Genomic DNA, 16,479 nt, shown 5'->3' with positions numbered 1-16,479 from the left:
AAAAAGGGGAGACTTGTAGACAAGAGATGAGGGGCAGCTAGGTGGTACAGTTCATAGGGTACAACCCCTGGAGTAAAAAGAATTTGAGCTTAATTCTGGACTCAGACACTTAACTGTGTGAATCTGGGCGAGTCACTTAACCCCCATTATTTCAAAAGAAAAAAACAAACAAACAAGGGTGAAAAAAGGAGAAAAAAAGCAAATTGTTAACAGATACACCACCCAGCAGTCATAATGACAGGCATACCGCAATCATTACCATTCCTGCCCCAATTTTTCAACATCTTACTGAAGGAACTCTGTGGGCTATCATCCCTGATTCCTTAGTTTATGTATTAGTGTATAGTTTGTCATGTAATGTTATTATGCCAGAAGTTACAAAGATGGTACTGATTACAATGTGTTTTCAGGTTAACATCTTTTAGTTGTTCAGTAGTACAACTGTCTGACTCTTCTTGACTCCTAGGCCCTTCTAATTCTTCACTCTCTGCCAAAGTCTGTCCAAGTTCATGTTTATTGTTTCCGTGACACTATCTATCATTCCAACCTATGCTGGCCCCCTTTCCTTTTGCCTAGACTCTTTTCAATTCTTTTCCACTTTTCTTCAACTCAACTCCAACTCTTTTCAGGATCTTTTCCAATGAGTCCTGTCCTTCTCATTATGTGGCCAAAGTACTTAAGTATTTTAGTTTCAGGACCATCTGACATTCCAGTGAAGAGCCTGAATTAATTTCTTTAAGTATTGAAGGGACTCCCAAAAGTCTTCTTCAGCACCATGATTCAAAAGCATCAATTTTGCAATGCTCAGCTTTCCTTATATCCTACTCTTGCAGCCATGCCTTGTTACTGGGAAGTGTTTGTTAAGTGTCTGAGGCCAAATTTGAACTCAAGTCCTCCAGATTCCAGGGCTGATGCTCTAGCAATTGCAGCTCTATCTACATTGATCTTTGAGTCCAAGAATATAAAATCTGACATTGTTTAAATTTCCTCTATCTCTATTTGCCAGGAAGTGATGGGACCACTTATCAAGACCTTAGCTTTATTTGATATTAACCTTCAAACTAGTTGCCTCTTCTCTTTCACCTTAATCAAGAGGCTTCTTAATTTCTCGTCACTTTCTGGTATCAGAGTGGTATTGTCTGAGATTGCTGATATTTTTTGATTCATCTAGTCTAACATTTCATATAATATATTCTGCATTATAAGTTAAATAAATAAGGTGACTATATAGTCTTTTTGTACTCTTTTACTTATCTTAAACCAATCAGTTGTCCCATGTTTGGTTCTAACGGTTTGCTTCTTGGACCACATACAAGTTCCTCAGGAGACAAGTGAAATTATCTCTTTGATAATTTGCCAAAAAAAAAAAAAAAAAGTTAATTTGCCTACATTTTATTGATATCCACAATGCAAGGCTTTAGTGAAGTTAATGAACCAGAAGTAGATTTTTTCTGGAATCCCTTGCTTTTTCTGTAATCCAGTGAATGTTGGCAATTTGGTCTCTAGTTCCTTTGCTTCTACAAAAACCAGCCTGTACTTCTGGTTACTTGCAGATCATATTGCTGAAACCTAGCTTGTAAAATCTTAAGTTTAATCTTGCCGATGTGTAAAATGAATTCCATTATTCAGTAATTTGAACACTTCTTGATATTGCTTTTCTTTGTATTAAAATATAACTTGATCTATTCCAATCCAGTGGCCACTATTGTATTTTCCAACTTTACTGGCATATTGACTATGGCATTTTAACAGTATCATTTTTTAGGGTTTAAAATAGCTCAACTGGAATTCCATTTCCTCCACTAGCCTCACTGTTAGCAATGCTTCCAAAGGCTCACCTGACTTCATTCTCTAGAGATGTATGACTCTAAATCAGTAATGATACATTCTGGTTACTTGCCATCTCTTATTAATCTCTTCTGCTTCTATTAAATCCCTACTATTTTTGTCTTTTATTATGCCTGTTTTTTTTGCATATAAGTCCCTCCACTATCTATAATTTTTATTAAAGAAATTTCTTATCTTCCCCATTCTATTATGTTTTTTTTAGTTCTCTGTATTGCTCATTTGAGAAAACCTTATCTCTCCTTTCTATTATCAGGAATTTTTCATTCAGTTGGGTATATCTTTCCCTTTCTTTCCTCCTCTATTTGTTAAGCCTCATCAGACAGCCATTTTGCTTTTTTTGCCCTTTTTTTCTTCTTTCCTATTCAATATTTTGAACCTTTATCCATAATTCTTCAGGTATTATGCTTACCACATCTAATCCCATAAATCTATTCATCATCTTATCTTCATATTCATAAGGGATGTTATGGTCTGATGGTTACCCATACTTTCTTTAATTTAAGTCTGAATTTTGCAATACGATCTGAGCCACAGTCAGCTGCAAGTCTTGTTTTTATCTGATTATATACAGCTTCTCTACTTTTGGCTGCAAAGTATAAATCAGTATGACTTTAATATTGACTATTTGAAGGATATCCATATGTGTAAAATTGCTTTATGGATTGATGAAAAAGAATGTGATGATCAGAAGGCTAATTTCTACTTGTATCTTAAAACTATTTAGGAAATTTTTTTTATTTTTTTATTCTATTCACTTTTTGTTGTTGTAGCTATTCTATAAAATGACTATAAAAATGCACTGAAATATTATATGGTAGGTGCAGCATAGCCATAGAGCTACTTAAGTTTTTGCCTTTACTACACAATACATAGCAAAAACACCCATGATTGATGTACACATCCCTTTTGGAGTAGCACTTTGATTTTATTTCTTCATTCCTTGGGAACAAAATTGGTTCACTAAAAATATACCAATTTTGGAAATATCATGCTTAAAAAAGGCCATGAAACAAGAGAAGAGAACTCTTCTGGGAGTCCCTTACCTTTGAAATAAATTCAGTCACTTCAGTGGAAGATTTGGTTAGTGATGTTATTGAAGAATCAGACCACAAGACCTATAAAAACATACAAAAAGACCCCAACCATGTTTAAATACATATCTATAAATTAGCTAGCACAGGTATAAAATATACTAAGTTTGTTACACACTATACACTAATTAGATGAAACATTTCTTACAAAAAAGCACAAAAAGTCAAAATAAATTTTTAAAAGAATTTGTATTCCAAAAGAAATATTACTCAAGTTTTGAGCCTAAATTTTGTTCCTTAATATTTTCACAGTCATTGTTAATTTCAGCAATTTCTGCATATATTTAATAGTATCACAAGTGAATCTTTCATCACTGAGTTTTTATGAAAGCAATAGGTCTGAAACAAAAAGGGAAATCGAAATACATTTATTAAATGCTTATTAACTGTCTGAAGCATTCGGTAATACAAACAAAAGCAAACCTGCCCTCCCTCAATAACAAACCACTCTTATTTTCAAACAAAGAAAGCAGGCAGCATAGTGAATAGAGTGCCAGTCCTGAAATCAGGAGAACCTGAGTTCAAATCTGGCCTCTGACATCTGTTTGTTTTGTGATTTTGGACAAGGCATTTAATACTGTTTTTGCCTCAGTTTCCTCATCTGCAAAATGAGCTAGAGAGGAAAATAGCATACTGTTGTGTGCTTTCCAGAGCCCTCAAGTTTGGGTACCAAAATGTACTATGCTTTCTGGATCTTCCATACTGGGATGCCAAAATATACCATCTGGACTAGCTCTCTAGAGGATTCTGGGACTAGCCTGAGTCTTTGGTCTTAGTGAAGAAGTGATGAAGTGAGACTCATGGATGTTCTCAAAACATGGAGTGCGTTTATTCCAAATTATTTTAGCCTTATATAGCCTAATACCCTAATATAACCAGTAACACTGCACATGCAGGATTACATAAACAACTTGCTATTGTATGGAGATGACTCTTTGCCACTTGGTATCACACTGCTTTGATTTCAACACAGGTTATCACTGCTCCCTGACATAGATAGCAGGTTCCCTCTGGACTGAAAGGTCTTAAACCTCACCCAGAGTTTCCCTACTATCTGTGGCCTTCTACTTCAAACTGTTCCAGTATCTTTGCCAAGAAAATTCCAAAAGGGTCACAAAGAGTCAGATAGAATTAATCAATGTGGGGCCCTTACAAACAACAGCTACTTTCAAGGAGCTCACAGTCCTTATGAAATATTATGGAAACAGCTACTTACAAACATATAAACAGGATAAATTAAAGATATTATTAAGAGGAAAACTGGGAAAGGCTTCTTAAAGAAGGTGAGATATTAGTTAAGATCTGCATGAAATAATGCAGCCAATAGAGATGCGGCGGAAGAGTTCTAGACATAGGGATAAGCCAATGAAAATGCAGGAAGAGTAAAGAGATGCTATAATGTGAGAAGAATTGCAAGGAGGCCAGTTATTACTGCATCTCAGAGTATGTGGAAGAAGTAAAATATAATAATAATAAAGAGAGGGGTGGAGTAAGGACAGGTCATGAAAGGCATTAAAAGCCAAATAGAGAACTTTATATTTCATCCTGGAGGTAGGAGTAGATGATTTCACTGCAATTTTTGAGGAATTGAGATCCTTTCCTGATAACTACCTCATAAAAAGTAGGTAATTAGTAACTTTTTCAAATTTAACAAAACTTTCAGTCATTTTCATTTCAACTCTATCTTTAGATATAGTCACTATTAATTATCTGCAGACTTTAAAAATATATGCCCTGTAAATGTGAGCATATGTGTCTGAGTACATGTAGATATGTATGCATGTTGCTCTATGCATGTGTGTATATAAATGTTTATATGTGTGGGTCTGTGGTTGGCTGAATGTGTATTTAATATGTGTGTATGTGTGTGTGTGTGTGTGTGTGTGTGTGTGTGTGTATAAATATATCTGTGCTTAATTATAACCTGCTTGGGGGAAGTAGAGGGATTAAAGGAGAAAAAAAGAAAAGTTAAAAAAAGTACAAAGCAGAGAAGAAAAGAACAACCTACAAGGAAGCAACGAAAAGATGGACACTCATGAGTATAATTTCTTTTACTATTATATTTCCTTTCTTGAACTTGAATAATTTATTGTTATGCATTTTGAATCCTTCTTGATATTCTGTTGGGCACAGGACAATGTTATGTTCTTTTTTTTTTTGGTCTTTTTTTTCTATTTTTTTTTATAAACAAAATTGATACAAACAAAATATATAACCTATTATAGCAGCATAGCAAATCTCTTAAGGGATAGTTGTCCTCATAAAGAATTATTCAGAATTTTCTATTTTTAAATGTATTCTTAAGTTCATTCTTATATGCTATTATGTAGAATACTAGAGTCATTTTAGAGTACTGAATGGGTTCTCATTAATGTGCAGTTTGTCATATAATTTCATTGTTCCAGAGGCTACAAAAAATATTACTGATGACAGTGTAGGCTAATTTTTACTACTATCTTAAAATATATTCTTCCCATTCAAATAACATTTCTGCTACTTTGATAACATCAAACCCAAGCTGTTTGCAGCAAAGCAAGAAATGTTGAGAGAGAGGGATAGGAAAAGAACATTTCCCATATAAATAATCAATGGTAACTTTGGACACATATGGAAAAACTTTCCAATAACCAAAATGTTCTGAAAAGCACTGATAAATAGCATGTGAATTTAAAAAATGTACATTAAAGACTTAAAAACTTGTTATTCTAATAATTTACACCACAACAAAACCCAAGCAATTTCTACTTTTACAGTGTCTTCCTATGTTCACTTGCACATAGCACATGAAAACATACTAAAAGAATTGTAATACAAAATTCAGTTTTCTTTTATTTTTTCCCCCCTGAGGCTGAGGTTAAGTGACTTGCCCAGGGTCACACAGCTAGGACGTGTTAAGTGTCTGAGATCACATTTGAACTAGGGTCCTCCTGAATTCAAGGCTGGTGCTCTATCTACTGCGCCACCTAGCTGCCCCTAAAATTCAGTTTTCAAGAAATAAAAAACAGCATAGATATCTTGTGTTTAGATAGATGGTTATCTGCCTTCACCAATACCTATGTAGTTTCAAATAAACAAATTATACCAAACTGAATTGTTTGTCTGGGACTTATTTTTCTCTCATTTCAAAACATAAATGTTATTCTAGTTTCTCCAATTTTAATTTATGGAACCCATAAAACCAGGATGAGCAGACAAGATACTTCTCTTGGTCTGTTTCCAATCACATTTACTATTCCACACTATTTAAATCCATTTTAGGGGCTTTTGATGACCATATAAGAACCCCAATGATATCTAACCCATGGATAGCCTTTCATGGCTATCTTTAGTTTAGTACTTTCTGATGTCAAAAGCCAGGTGAAAGAGAGAAAAGTTCAAGTAAAGACAGAAAATCACAAACTGCTGAAAGGTAGAATGCTGAATCAAATGCTGAATCCAGCTAAAGGCTCTGCATTTCACAGATGCAAAAACTGACTGACTTGCCCCAGGCCTGGATCAGAACCCAGATCTTGATATCAGGGTGAGTGCTCTTTTCACTACAGCAGTCCCTATTCAGGCTTATTATTGTTGACCCCTCAAGTGGCCTCAAAGTAGCTACCTAGGCATCAGTGGTTGTTATAGGGAAGCAGAATTGTCTGGCCACCCTGGGGGGAAAAAAGAAGTTCCCTTTCTGTAAAAGGAAGAAATTGAATAGGAAGAGACACTGACCAGAAAAACTGGCTAACAACAAAAACCTACCTGTTGATCCCACTTTTTGGTGATGAACACTATGATCAAAGCTAAAGCCTCCTACCAGTTGGCCTCAATATACAAATACTTTTTGCATTCTCTTATTCTAATAAGTGTCAAAACAAGGAAATGATGAATAGTGATGCTGTTTTCATGTCTTGCCTTTATCTTCACTTGGTAGTCAACCTTCTGGTGAACTAATTCTATTAGTTGTGCCTATATTATCATAGATATTAAAAACATATTTTATGAACTATTATGCTGCATTTGAGCCAATACTATATCTATGTGATATAACATAAAACTTTTTTTTTTAAAAAAACAAGAGAACAATAATATTTTGGATGGGTGAATAACATATAGCTTAAATAACTTCTATCAATCATTCTTAGTTTTCTATTTTCCTAATGACTGAAGATAATAAAGACTAAGCTTTGGAGAGTATGAGAAAAATACCAAAAAGTAATAAGAATGAAAAGATAGCTATTTTTTGAGCAGGGGAGTACACACAATTCACTGATCAGATTTGTTTATTATTAAGCATTCTTTATCAGTTATATAAAAAATGTAATTGTGAGGACAGAAAATGGTAGGAAAATTACAAAAAAAAAAGATGAGAAATAAATGGACAGGACATGTCACTGATTGGGATGAGAGGAAGAAAAAAGAATCAAAGATGACAACAATGTTTTGAGGATGGATGACTGGAAAGATGGTAATATCAATAATATAAAAATAGGCAAGCTGAAAGGCAGGGAAGATTTAGGGGTGGGAAAACTGATGAGTTAAGTAACCCATGTTGAGGTTGAGATGCCAGTGGGACATTCAAGTATCCAATAGGAAGGCAAAAGACCTTTTCCTCCCTCCTTAAGCCTCTGTGGTCCCATCCCTCACCCCTTCTCAGCTAAGAATCTTGCCTCGTATTTTACAGGAAAAAAGTTGAGACTATCATCAATGCTCTCTTTTCTCTTCCCCATCTGCTACCCTTCACCCATTTCACCTGATGATGTAGTCTTACTTCTTACCAGGGCTAACCACTTGTGACTCTAGGTGACTCTACTCCATCTCATCTCCTCTGCCATTTCCACTCTTTCACTTAATTTTTCAATCTTTTAGTTATCTACTGACTCACTTCCTACATACTTGTTCATGTCTCTCCTATTCTGAGAAAAACAAAAACCAAAAAACACTTTATTTAAGCCTTCAATTGCTGCTAACTATTGTCATACATAATTTTACTCTTTGTGGCTAAACTCCTCAAAAAAGTGCCTCCACTTTTTCTCCTCTCACTCTCTTCTTAACCCCTTACAATATGGCTCCTGACCTTGTAATTGCACTAAAATGATTCTTTCCAAAATTACTAATAATCTCTTAGTTGCTAATTCAAATGGCCTTTTCTCAATCCTCATTCTCCTTCCCACTACTGATTATTAACTCCTTCCTGATTATTTTCTCCTTTCCAGAATTTCAGAGCAACACTCTCTCCTGATTTCCTTCCTATTTCTCTGTTTGCTCCTTTTATTTCCTTTGCTGGATCCTAGTCCAGATCATACCCTCTAATTGTTGGTATCCCTTAGGATTCTTTCCCAGTACCTTCTTCTCTTTTCCCTCTATACAACTTCACCTGATGAGTTCATCAGTTCTTGTGAATTTAATTATTATTTCTATGACAATGACTTTCAAGTCTATCTGTTCTGCCCCAGTTTCTTTGCATAACTGAAATCACATTTCCAGCTGCCTTTCAGACATCTCCATGTCCAGTAGACAGCTTAAACTCAGTATGTACAAAACTGAACTTATTTTCCCCCAAATCCTGCCCCTCATGCCTTCTCTATTTCTGTAGAGGGCAACAGCATCTTTCCAGTCCCTCAGGCTCATAACATAGGAATTATCCTGGATTCCTCATTGTCTCTCATCCCCCTCCACCCCAATATCCAGATTGTTGTCAAGGTCTGTTGATTTCACTTCCACAACACATAATATTCCAAGTATTGGCTCTGAACATTCTCTCTGGCTGTTACCAGTATTTGTAATGCTTGCTCCCCTCAGCTTTATTTATCTCCTTGGCTTTTTAAGTTCAGACTAAAAGCCTACTTTCTATAGGAAGCCTTTCCCAAACCCTCTTAATTCTAGTGCTTTCTTTTAGTTAATTATTTCTTAGTTATGCTATACATAGCTTATTTTGCATATATTTATTTGCAAGTTATCTCTCCCATTAGATTAAGTTCCTTGAGGACAGAACTGTCTTTTGCCTAACTAGTGCTTAGCATTGTGCCTAGCATATAATGCTTAATAAATGTTAATTAAATGATAGAATATCATATGAAATTTGAAAGTTCCTATAATAATACCTGCTTTTTATAAAGCTCATTAAGGTTTGCAAAAAAAAAAAAAGAAAAAGAAAAAGAAAAAGAAAAAGAAACAACCCTCCCCCCCAAAAACCCTAAATTGCTACATATCATTTGGTTATCACAACAGCTCTATATTAAGTACTACTGAAATAATCTCATATTACATATTTCCCAGAGACACACAAATAGTACCAATTCCAATTCTGCTTCCTGAGGTCCATTTTACCCTCTGCATTGAGTTAATAATTGAAATTAAAGGAGTGAATGAGACTATCACTATTCAGAGAAAAGAACCAAAGACAGGACCTTGAAAGACACCCATCACTGGGTGTAAGATAATGGAGATGATTAGTGAAAAAGGCCAAGAAGGAATGACTAAATAATGGTAATAAAACAGATATTTTATCCTGAATATTTACTTATACTTCATTCTCCCTATGTTTTAATTAACTTTTTTTTTTTAAAAAAGGATATACATAGACATTTTTTACACATATGAGTCATATTGAGAGAAAAACATCAGAACAAAGGGGGAAAACCATGAGGGGGAAAAATATGTGTTGATCCACATTCTGTTTTCATAGTTCTCTCTTTGGATGCGGATGTAGTTTTCCATCCAAAGTTTATTGGTGTTGCCTTGGAACACTTAATTGCTAAGAAGAAACAAGTCTATCATAGTTGACACAATATTGTTGATATGTACAATGCTTTTCTGGTTCTGCTTGCTTCACTCAGCATCATATACGTGATTTTTTAAAAAGGTCTTTCAGATACTTTCTCTATAACTGTCTTACAAAAAAAATCCAGAAAACCCTATGGATGTGCTACACTGCATTACTTGTAAATCCATACTGCTACAATTCTTTCAAGCCCAATTCACATAAAAACTCCTTACCAATTCAGTATCTGAAGTCTCTGAAACTCTTTAATTTTTTCTGCAAATTTTTCATAATAATTTTTTCTTTGCATTAATTTTACTTTCTATCTGTGAACTTCTTTGAAGTAAAAGATACAATATCAGAAACAGGATAAAGTATCATTCCTATTTTCCTATCCATAACAGCAAACATGCAAGTGCCTATTGATTGAATGAGTGATACCATCTGTCCATTTAATCTTTTTAAAAATGGACTGAGGGGCAGCTAGGTGGCGCAGTGGATAGAGCACCAGCTCTGAATTCAGGAGGACCGGAGTTCAAATTTGATCTCAGACACTTAACACTTCCTAGCTGTGTGACCCTGAGCAAGTCACTTAACCCTAGCCTCAGAGAAAAAAAAAATTTAAAAAGAAATGGATTGATATTTTATTTTTCATTGACTAGAATGTCTTTTGTGTCACTTTCTCTTCTAATATCTTTTATAATAAATAATTTTGCTCAAAAAGAAAAAGAAAAAATTAGTAAAACCAATCAATGAATTAGTTGATTTCAGTTATTCTGTGATGATTGTTCTTTCCCATTTACATTATTGTAGTTATTGTGTATTTTGTTTTTTGGGTGGCTTCATCCGTTTGGATAAGTCTATGATTCTTTGTGTTCATTCTCCTCCTTGTTTCTTACAGTACGTAAATTTCTTATATTCAAGTAAAACGGTTTGTGTGAGCAGTTTGGTGATTGAGGGGATAAAGAGCCAGCTTGGAGTCAGGCTGTGAATTCAAATCCAGACTTCAGAGACTTATTAGTTTTGTGACCCTGGGCAAGTCATTTAACCCAGTTTACCTCAGTTTCCTCATTTGTAAAATGAGCTGGGGAAGTTAATGGCAAATCATTATTGTATCTTTGCAAAGAAAACCCCAAATAGGTTCCCACAGACTTGGACACAACTGAAAAATGAGAGAACAGAGAAATCACAGTTTGGTCATCTCCCAAACAATGGGCATATGCATCTGCTTTGTTTTTAGCTTTTTGCTACCATATGAAAGTACTACTATACATATATTGCGGTATATGAAACCTTTTTTTTTTTTTAACCAATGACTTCCAAGGAATAGGCAGCAGTGGGATATTTTGGTCAAAAAATCATTTTATTTGCTAATTAATTGGTTAATTAATTTTTATTTGCATAATTCCAAATTACTTTCCAAAATGAACTAATTCACAGATATACCCTAAGCCTATTAACAGATACTTTAACAATTCATTGATAGTTGGTATAATTTTGTTGATGTGGATACTCCACTCCACTGAGGTAGATTATTATCTTAATTTTAGGACAGTCTGCAGAGGTAAAAAATTTAGTTGTTCTTCATACTTGGCAAGATTTAATCCTAGAATCACAAACCTACATTCAATCTATATCAGGGTCATGAGCTATATTCACTAATGGTATTAAATACGGGGGCTGTGAACTTATTAAAATTATTTAAATATAATTTTTTTGCTTCATTTTATGATCTTATATATTTTGTTCATTAAAAATATTTTTCTGAGAAGGTGTAAGTATTAGGACCAATGAAACTGCCAAAGTAGTCAGATGATTAAGAATCCCTAAGAACATTTCCTGTTCTTAGAATTCTGGCCGCTAAAAGGCATAAGAGTAGAACTTTAGTGGAGATGGATGTACTGATGATTTTCTGTACTGGGATACAAATGAAAAATCTTGTTCCCCCCCCCCCCCCCATGCCAGACTTTATCACTATTTCCCCACTGGCCAACAGGATTGACAGCTTTTCTTGAACTTTCCTGAATCAGAAAGGAAATTGGAGTTACCTGAAGCTACTATTTTATTATTAACTAACTCATCTTTAAAACAAGTCTCTCTTCTACTTCAGTGTAGGCAAATACAATCAAGAACATGTGTGCCAAAGGTGGCTCTTGCCATCAGTGAATTCAGTAAGCATATATTAGGTACTGATTGTATGCCAAGTACTGTCCTGATCATTGTGGATACAAAGAAAAGCAAAACTAACAAACTGTCTCTGGCCCTCAAATAGCTCAAAAACTAATGGGGGAGACAATATGCAAATAACTATACAAGCAAGATATATACAGAAAAATTTGAAATAATGAAATAATGCGGAGTAAAACAAGAAAAACTAAGAGAAAACTGTATACAGTAACAGCAATATTAAAAGAGTTATTTGTGAGTGACTATGCTATTCTGAGTAATATGATCATTCAAATCAACTGTGAAGGACTTATGAAGGAAAATGCTATTCACATCCAGAGAAAGAACTAATATTTGGAAATAGTAGTTACCCATACCTATATCAAATGTTGGCCTTCTCTAATGTGGGGTACGGAGAAAGGTCAGAGACAACTCAAAACTCAAAATGTAACAACAAAAAGGGGAATGTAACCTGCCTAAAAAAAAGATTGGAAAGGTAGGAAGGGGCCACATGACCAAGAAAAAAATGCCAGAACCTGGCCAATTATTGAATATGGGGTGAGAGAGGGTGAAAAGGATTAACACCTAAACTGCAAACTTGGGTGGCTGGAAGGATGGAGAAGGAAGTAAGAGAAGAAGATATGGAGGGAAAGATGAGCATGTTGAATTTAAGATGTCTATAGGATATCCAATCTGAGATCTTATATAAGAAGTTAAAGATCTAAGTGTGGAGGTTAGAGTTAAACAAGATCTGAGAATTATCTGCATAGAGATTCAAGCAAAGATTAGATGAAACAGTATAGGTGGAGAAAAAAGAGGGTTTCCATGACAGAACTCTTGAGGGACATCTAAAGTTAGTGGGTGTCACCTGGATGAAGATCAAGAGAGACTGAGAAACAAGTTTGTCCTTTTTTAATCTGATTTTTCTTGTGCAACATGATAATTGTGGAAATATGTATAGAAGAACTGCACATATTTAACATATTGGATTACTTGCCATCTGGGGGAGGGAGTGGGGAGAAGGAAAGGGTAAAAATTGTAACACAAGGTTTGAAAGGGTGAATGTTGAAAATTATCTAAGTATATGTTTTGAAAATAAACAGATTTAATAAAAAATAATTACAAAACAAGGAGATAGAGAAAGAAGAGTCAGGAAAACCAGAAGAGAATACCATCATAGAAACTTCATCAACCAGATGCCTTCCACAATTCTTTCCTCCTCAACTCCTGTCTTACAAGAGGTCTTTTCCTTTGCCAAGGCAAACTCTTCCATGTACAAAAGTGATTCTTCCTGTGATCTTCCAGCAGATTTCCCATTCTATTATTCCTATTCTAAAAATCTTTAGCTAAGGTTTGCACATGAGTTCTTGGATACTTGGGGTGGGGAGAATAAAGGGGTGAGAAGAGAAGAAGGGGATGGAAAGAGAAGGAGAGGGTGGGAGTATGTTAACTAAACATTAAGAAGTGAGATTGCAGTCCAGATAGATTCAGCTTGAATGCAGAATTATCCCAGAGTATTTAGCTGGAAATGGAATGAGTTAGAGCACATTGGGAGAGAGGTTAGGGCAACAGTTTTAGAGTCATAGGTGGCTTCAGAGAGTCACTCAGATAGTCACTAGCTGAGTGATTCTGGGCAAGTCATTCCATTTGCCCTCATTTGCCTCAGTTTCCTCATCTGTAAAATGAGCTGGAAAAGGAAATGACAAACTTCTCTAGTATCTTTGCTAAGAAATATCAAATGGGGTCATGATGAGTCATTTATGACTGATCAATAACAAAAGGAGTATTTTAAATTTGAGAGAAAATAAAGTAAAACATGGAAAAGAATAGTAAATTTAAAACCCCCTGATTTAGAAAAAGATGATACAGAAGGTATATTTTAGAATCCAACATACTTAACAAAAAAATGTTATATTACACAAAATGATCTTTCATCTTATTTGGAGAAAAGTAATATTTGGTTTTCAGATATATATCAAAGCAAGAGGTGATTAGAAACATAGAAGGGAATTTAAGAACTAGCTTTTAAGTTTTAACCCATCTGGGATTTAGGATTAAAAAAAAGAAAAACATGATCAACACACGTTAGTGGTGTCAAATTCAAATAGAGCACATTACATAAGAATCTCTGCAGATTGTATTACTTAGAAAGCCATATATAAATATTATGTTCTATTGTATTTAAATTTACTTTGTTAAATATTTCCTAATTAAATTTTAATTTAGTTCAATTCGGCCTGGGTTTTGTATCTCTAAAGAACATACATATGTGTATGCAAGTTGTTGCTAGTGGATGGGGGTAGGCCTACATTCAAATTAGGCCTCAGATACTTAATAGTTATGTGACACTTCTATTTGCTTCAGTTTCTTTTTAAAAGCACTCATCTCCTAGGGTTGATATGAGAACTAAATGAGATAAGATTTGTTAAAGTGCTTAATACAATGTCTGGCACATAATAATAAATACTTAATACTTAACAAATGTCTGTTCCTTTCCCCCAAAAAAGTAATCTATAATTTTCAAATTTATTATAAAAATAACCATAAAAATCCTAAAACATGGTGGGATTAATATTGCTATCAACAATTCATATTTTGATTTTAAAACCTAAGATGGATATTTAATTTTTTTATTAGGCAGCTAAGTGGTTCAGTGGATAGAAATGCTGGGCCTGGAATCAGAAGACCTGAGTTCAAATTTGGCCTCAGAAACGTATGTTGTGGAACCCTGGGCAAGTCACTTAATTCCTATTTGCCTTGTTTCTTTGTCTGTAAAATGAGCTGGAGAAGAAAATGTCAAACTGCTTTAGTATTTTTGCCAAAGAAACTCCAAACAATGTTACAAAGAGTTGCCTATGACTGAACAACAATTTTTTATATCAATTTCCTCCTTTCTCTTCTCCAGTAACCTAGTGCTACCTTGTTTGCACAAATTAAACAACAACAACAACAACTAACAAAACAATCAAGCATTGAAGAGTAATATTCCAGGCACAATGGTTAGAGGCCCAGGGGATATAAACAATGAAACAAATCCTACTTATAAAGTACTAACATTTTAATGGGGAAACCACAGATACATAGATAAATCTATGTGAATTCCTATACCTATAAGTTACATACAAAGTAATTAGAGAGGAAAGATGGAGATAGGTGGGTGGAAGAAGATATGAAAATTGTCACAGATGAGGAGAGGCACATGGGAAACAACTGGAGTAAGGACAGAGAAAAGACCAGTTTAGCTAAATCACAAAGTAGAAGAAAAGTATATAATGAAATTGTAAAGATAGTTTGGGTCTTAGTTATGAAAGGCTTTTAAAAGCTAAACAAAAGAAGTATGTTTTATTCTACAGAGGATGTCTTTGTCAGAGAAATTTGTTGTAAAGATTCCCTTCCCTCTTCCCCAACTGTTTCCCTTCTAATTTTAACTACACTGAATCTATTTGTTGTTTTTTTGTTTGCTTAGGGGTTTTTTTTTGGGGGGGGGATTGCAAGGCAATTGGGGTTAAGTGACTTGCCAAGGGTCATGAAGCTAGTAAGTGTTAAGGTGGCATTTGAATTCTAGTCCTCCAGACTCTAGGGCCCATGCTCTATGCACTGTGCTGCCTTGCTGCCCCTGCACTGAATCTATTTGTGCAAAAACTTTATGTGATCTTCAAAGATTCTGATAAAGGCCTCATTTCGAAAATATATACAGAATTTACTCAGATTTATAAGAAATCAAGCCATTCTCCAATTGATAAATGGTCAAAGGATATTAACAGACAATTTTCAAATGAAGAAATTGAAACTATTTTTAGTCATATGAAAAATTGCTCCAAATCATTATCAGAGAAATGCAAATCAAGACAACTCTGAGATACTACTACATACCTCTCAGATTGGCTAAGATGACAGGAAAAGATAATGACGAATGTTGCAGGGAATGTGGAAAAAACTGGGATACTGATACATTGCTGGTGGAATTGTGAACAAATCCAACCATTCTGGAGAGCAATATGGAACTATGCTCAAAAAGTATCAAACTGTGCATACTCTTTGATCCAGCAGAGTTACTACTGGGCTTATATCCCAAAAAAGATCTTAAAGAAGGGAAAGGGACCTGTATGGGCAAAAATGTTTGTGGCAGCCTTTTTTGTAGTGGCCAGAAACTGAGGCGATGCCCATCAATTGGAGAATGGCTAAATAAGTTGTGGTATATAAATGTTATGGAATTTTATTTTGTAAGAAATGACCAGCAGGATGATTTCAGAGAGGCCTGGAGAGACTTACATGAATTGATGCTAAGAACCAGGAGATTATATACACTGCAACAATGAGATGATTCAAACCAGTTCCATTTGTTCAGTAATGAAGAGAATTAGCTACACCCAGAGAGAAAACTATGGGAAATGAGTGTGGACCACAACATAGCATTTCCACTCTGTTATTGTTTGCTTGCATTTTTGTTTTCCTTCTAGGTTTTTTTCTTTCTTTCTAGATCCAATTTTTCTTGTGCAGCAAGATAACTGTATAAATATGTGTACATATTAGATTTAACATATTTTAACATATTTAATATGTATTGGACTACTTGCCATTTAGAGAAGGGTGAGGGGGGAAGGAGGGGAAAAGCTGAAACAGAAGGTTTGCAAG

At 34.7% G+C, this 16,479-nt stretch overlaps 1 protein-coding gene across 3 annotated transcripts in view; it reads right to left on the bottom strand.

Annotated features, from left to right (window-relative positions):
- The window catches only part of ZCCHC14 (zinc finger CCHC-type containing 14), a 111,370-nt gene that overhangs the window by 12,063 nt on the left and 82,828 nt on the right, over positions 1 to 16,479 (bottom strand). For 2 of the 3 annotated variants that reach the window (XM_074286261.1, XM_074286259.1), the window contains exon 4: positions 2,892 to 2,963. The exons of the other annotated variant lie outside the window; for it this stretch is intronic. In XM_074286261.1, the coding sequence (XP_074142362.1) occupies positions 2,892 to 2,963 (72 nt within the window). The remainder of the gene's footprint in view (positions 1 to 2,891; positions 2,964 to 16,479) is intronic. 3 annotated transcript variants of the gene reach the window in all.

Source organism: Sminthopsis crassicaudata, chromosome 2, assembly GCF_048593235.1.
Source record: "Sminthopsis crassicaudata isolate SCR6 chromosome 2, ASM4859323v1, whole genome shotgun sequence".
NCBI classification, from domain to species: domain Eukaryota; kingdom Metazoa; phylum Chordata; class Mammalia; order Dasyuromorphia; family Dasyuridae; genus Sminthopsis; species Sminthopsis crassicaudata.
This window is presented reverse-complemented; position numbering and strand designations above follow the sequence as displayed.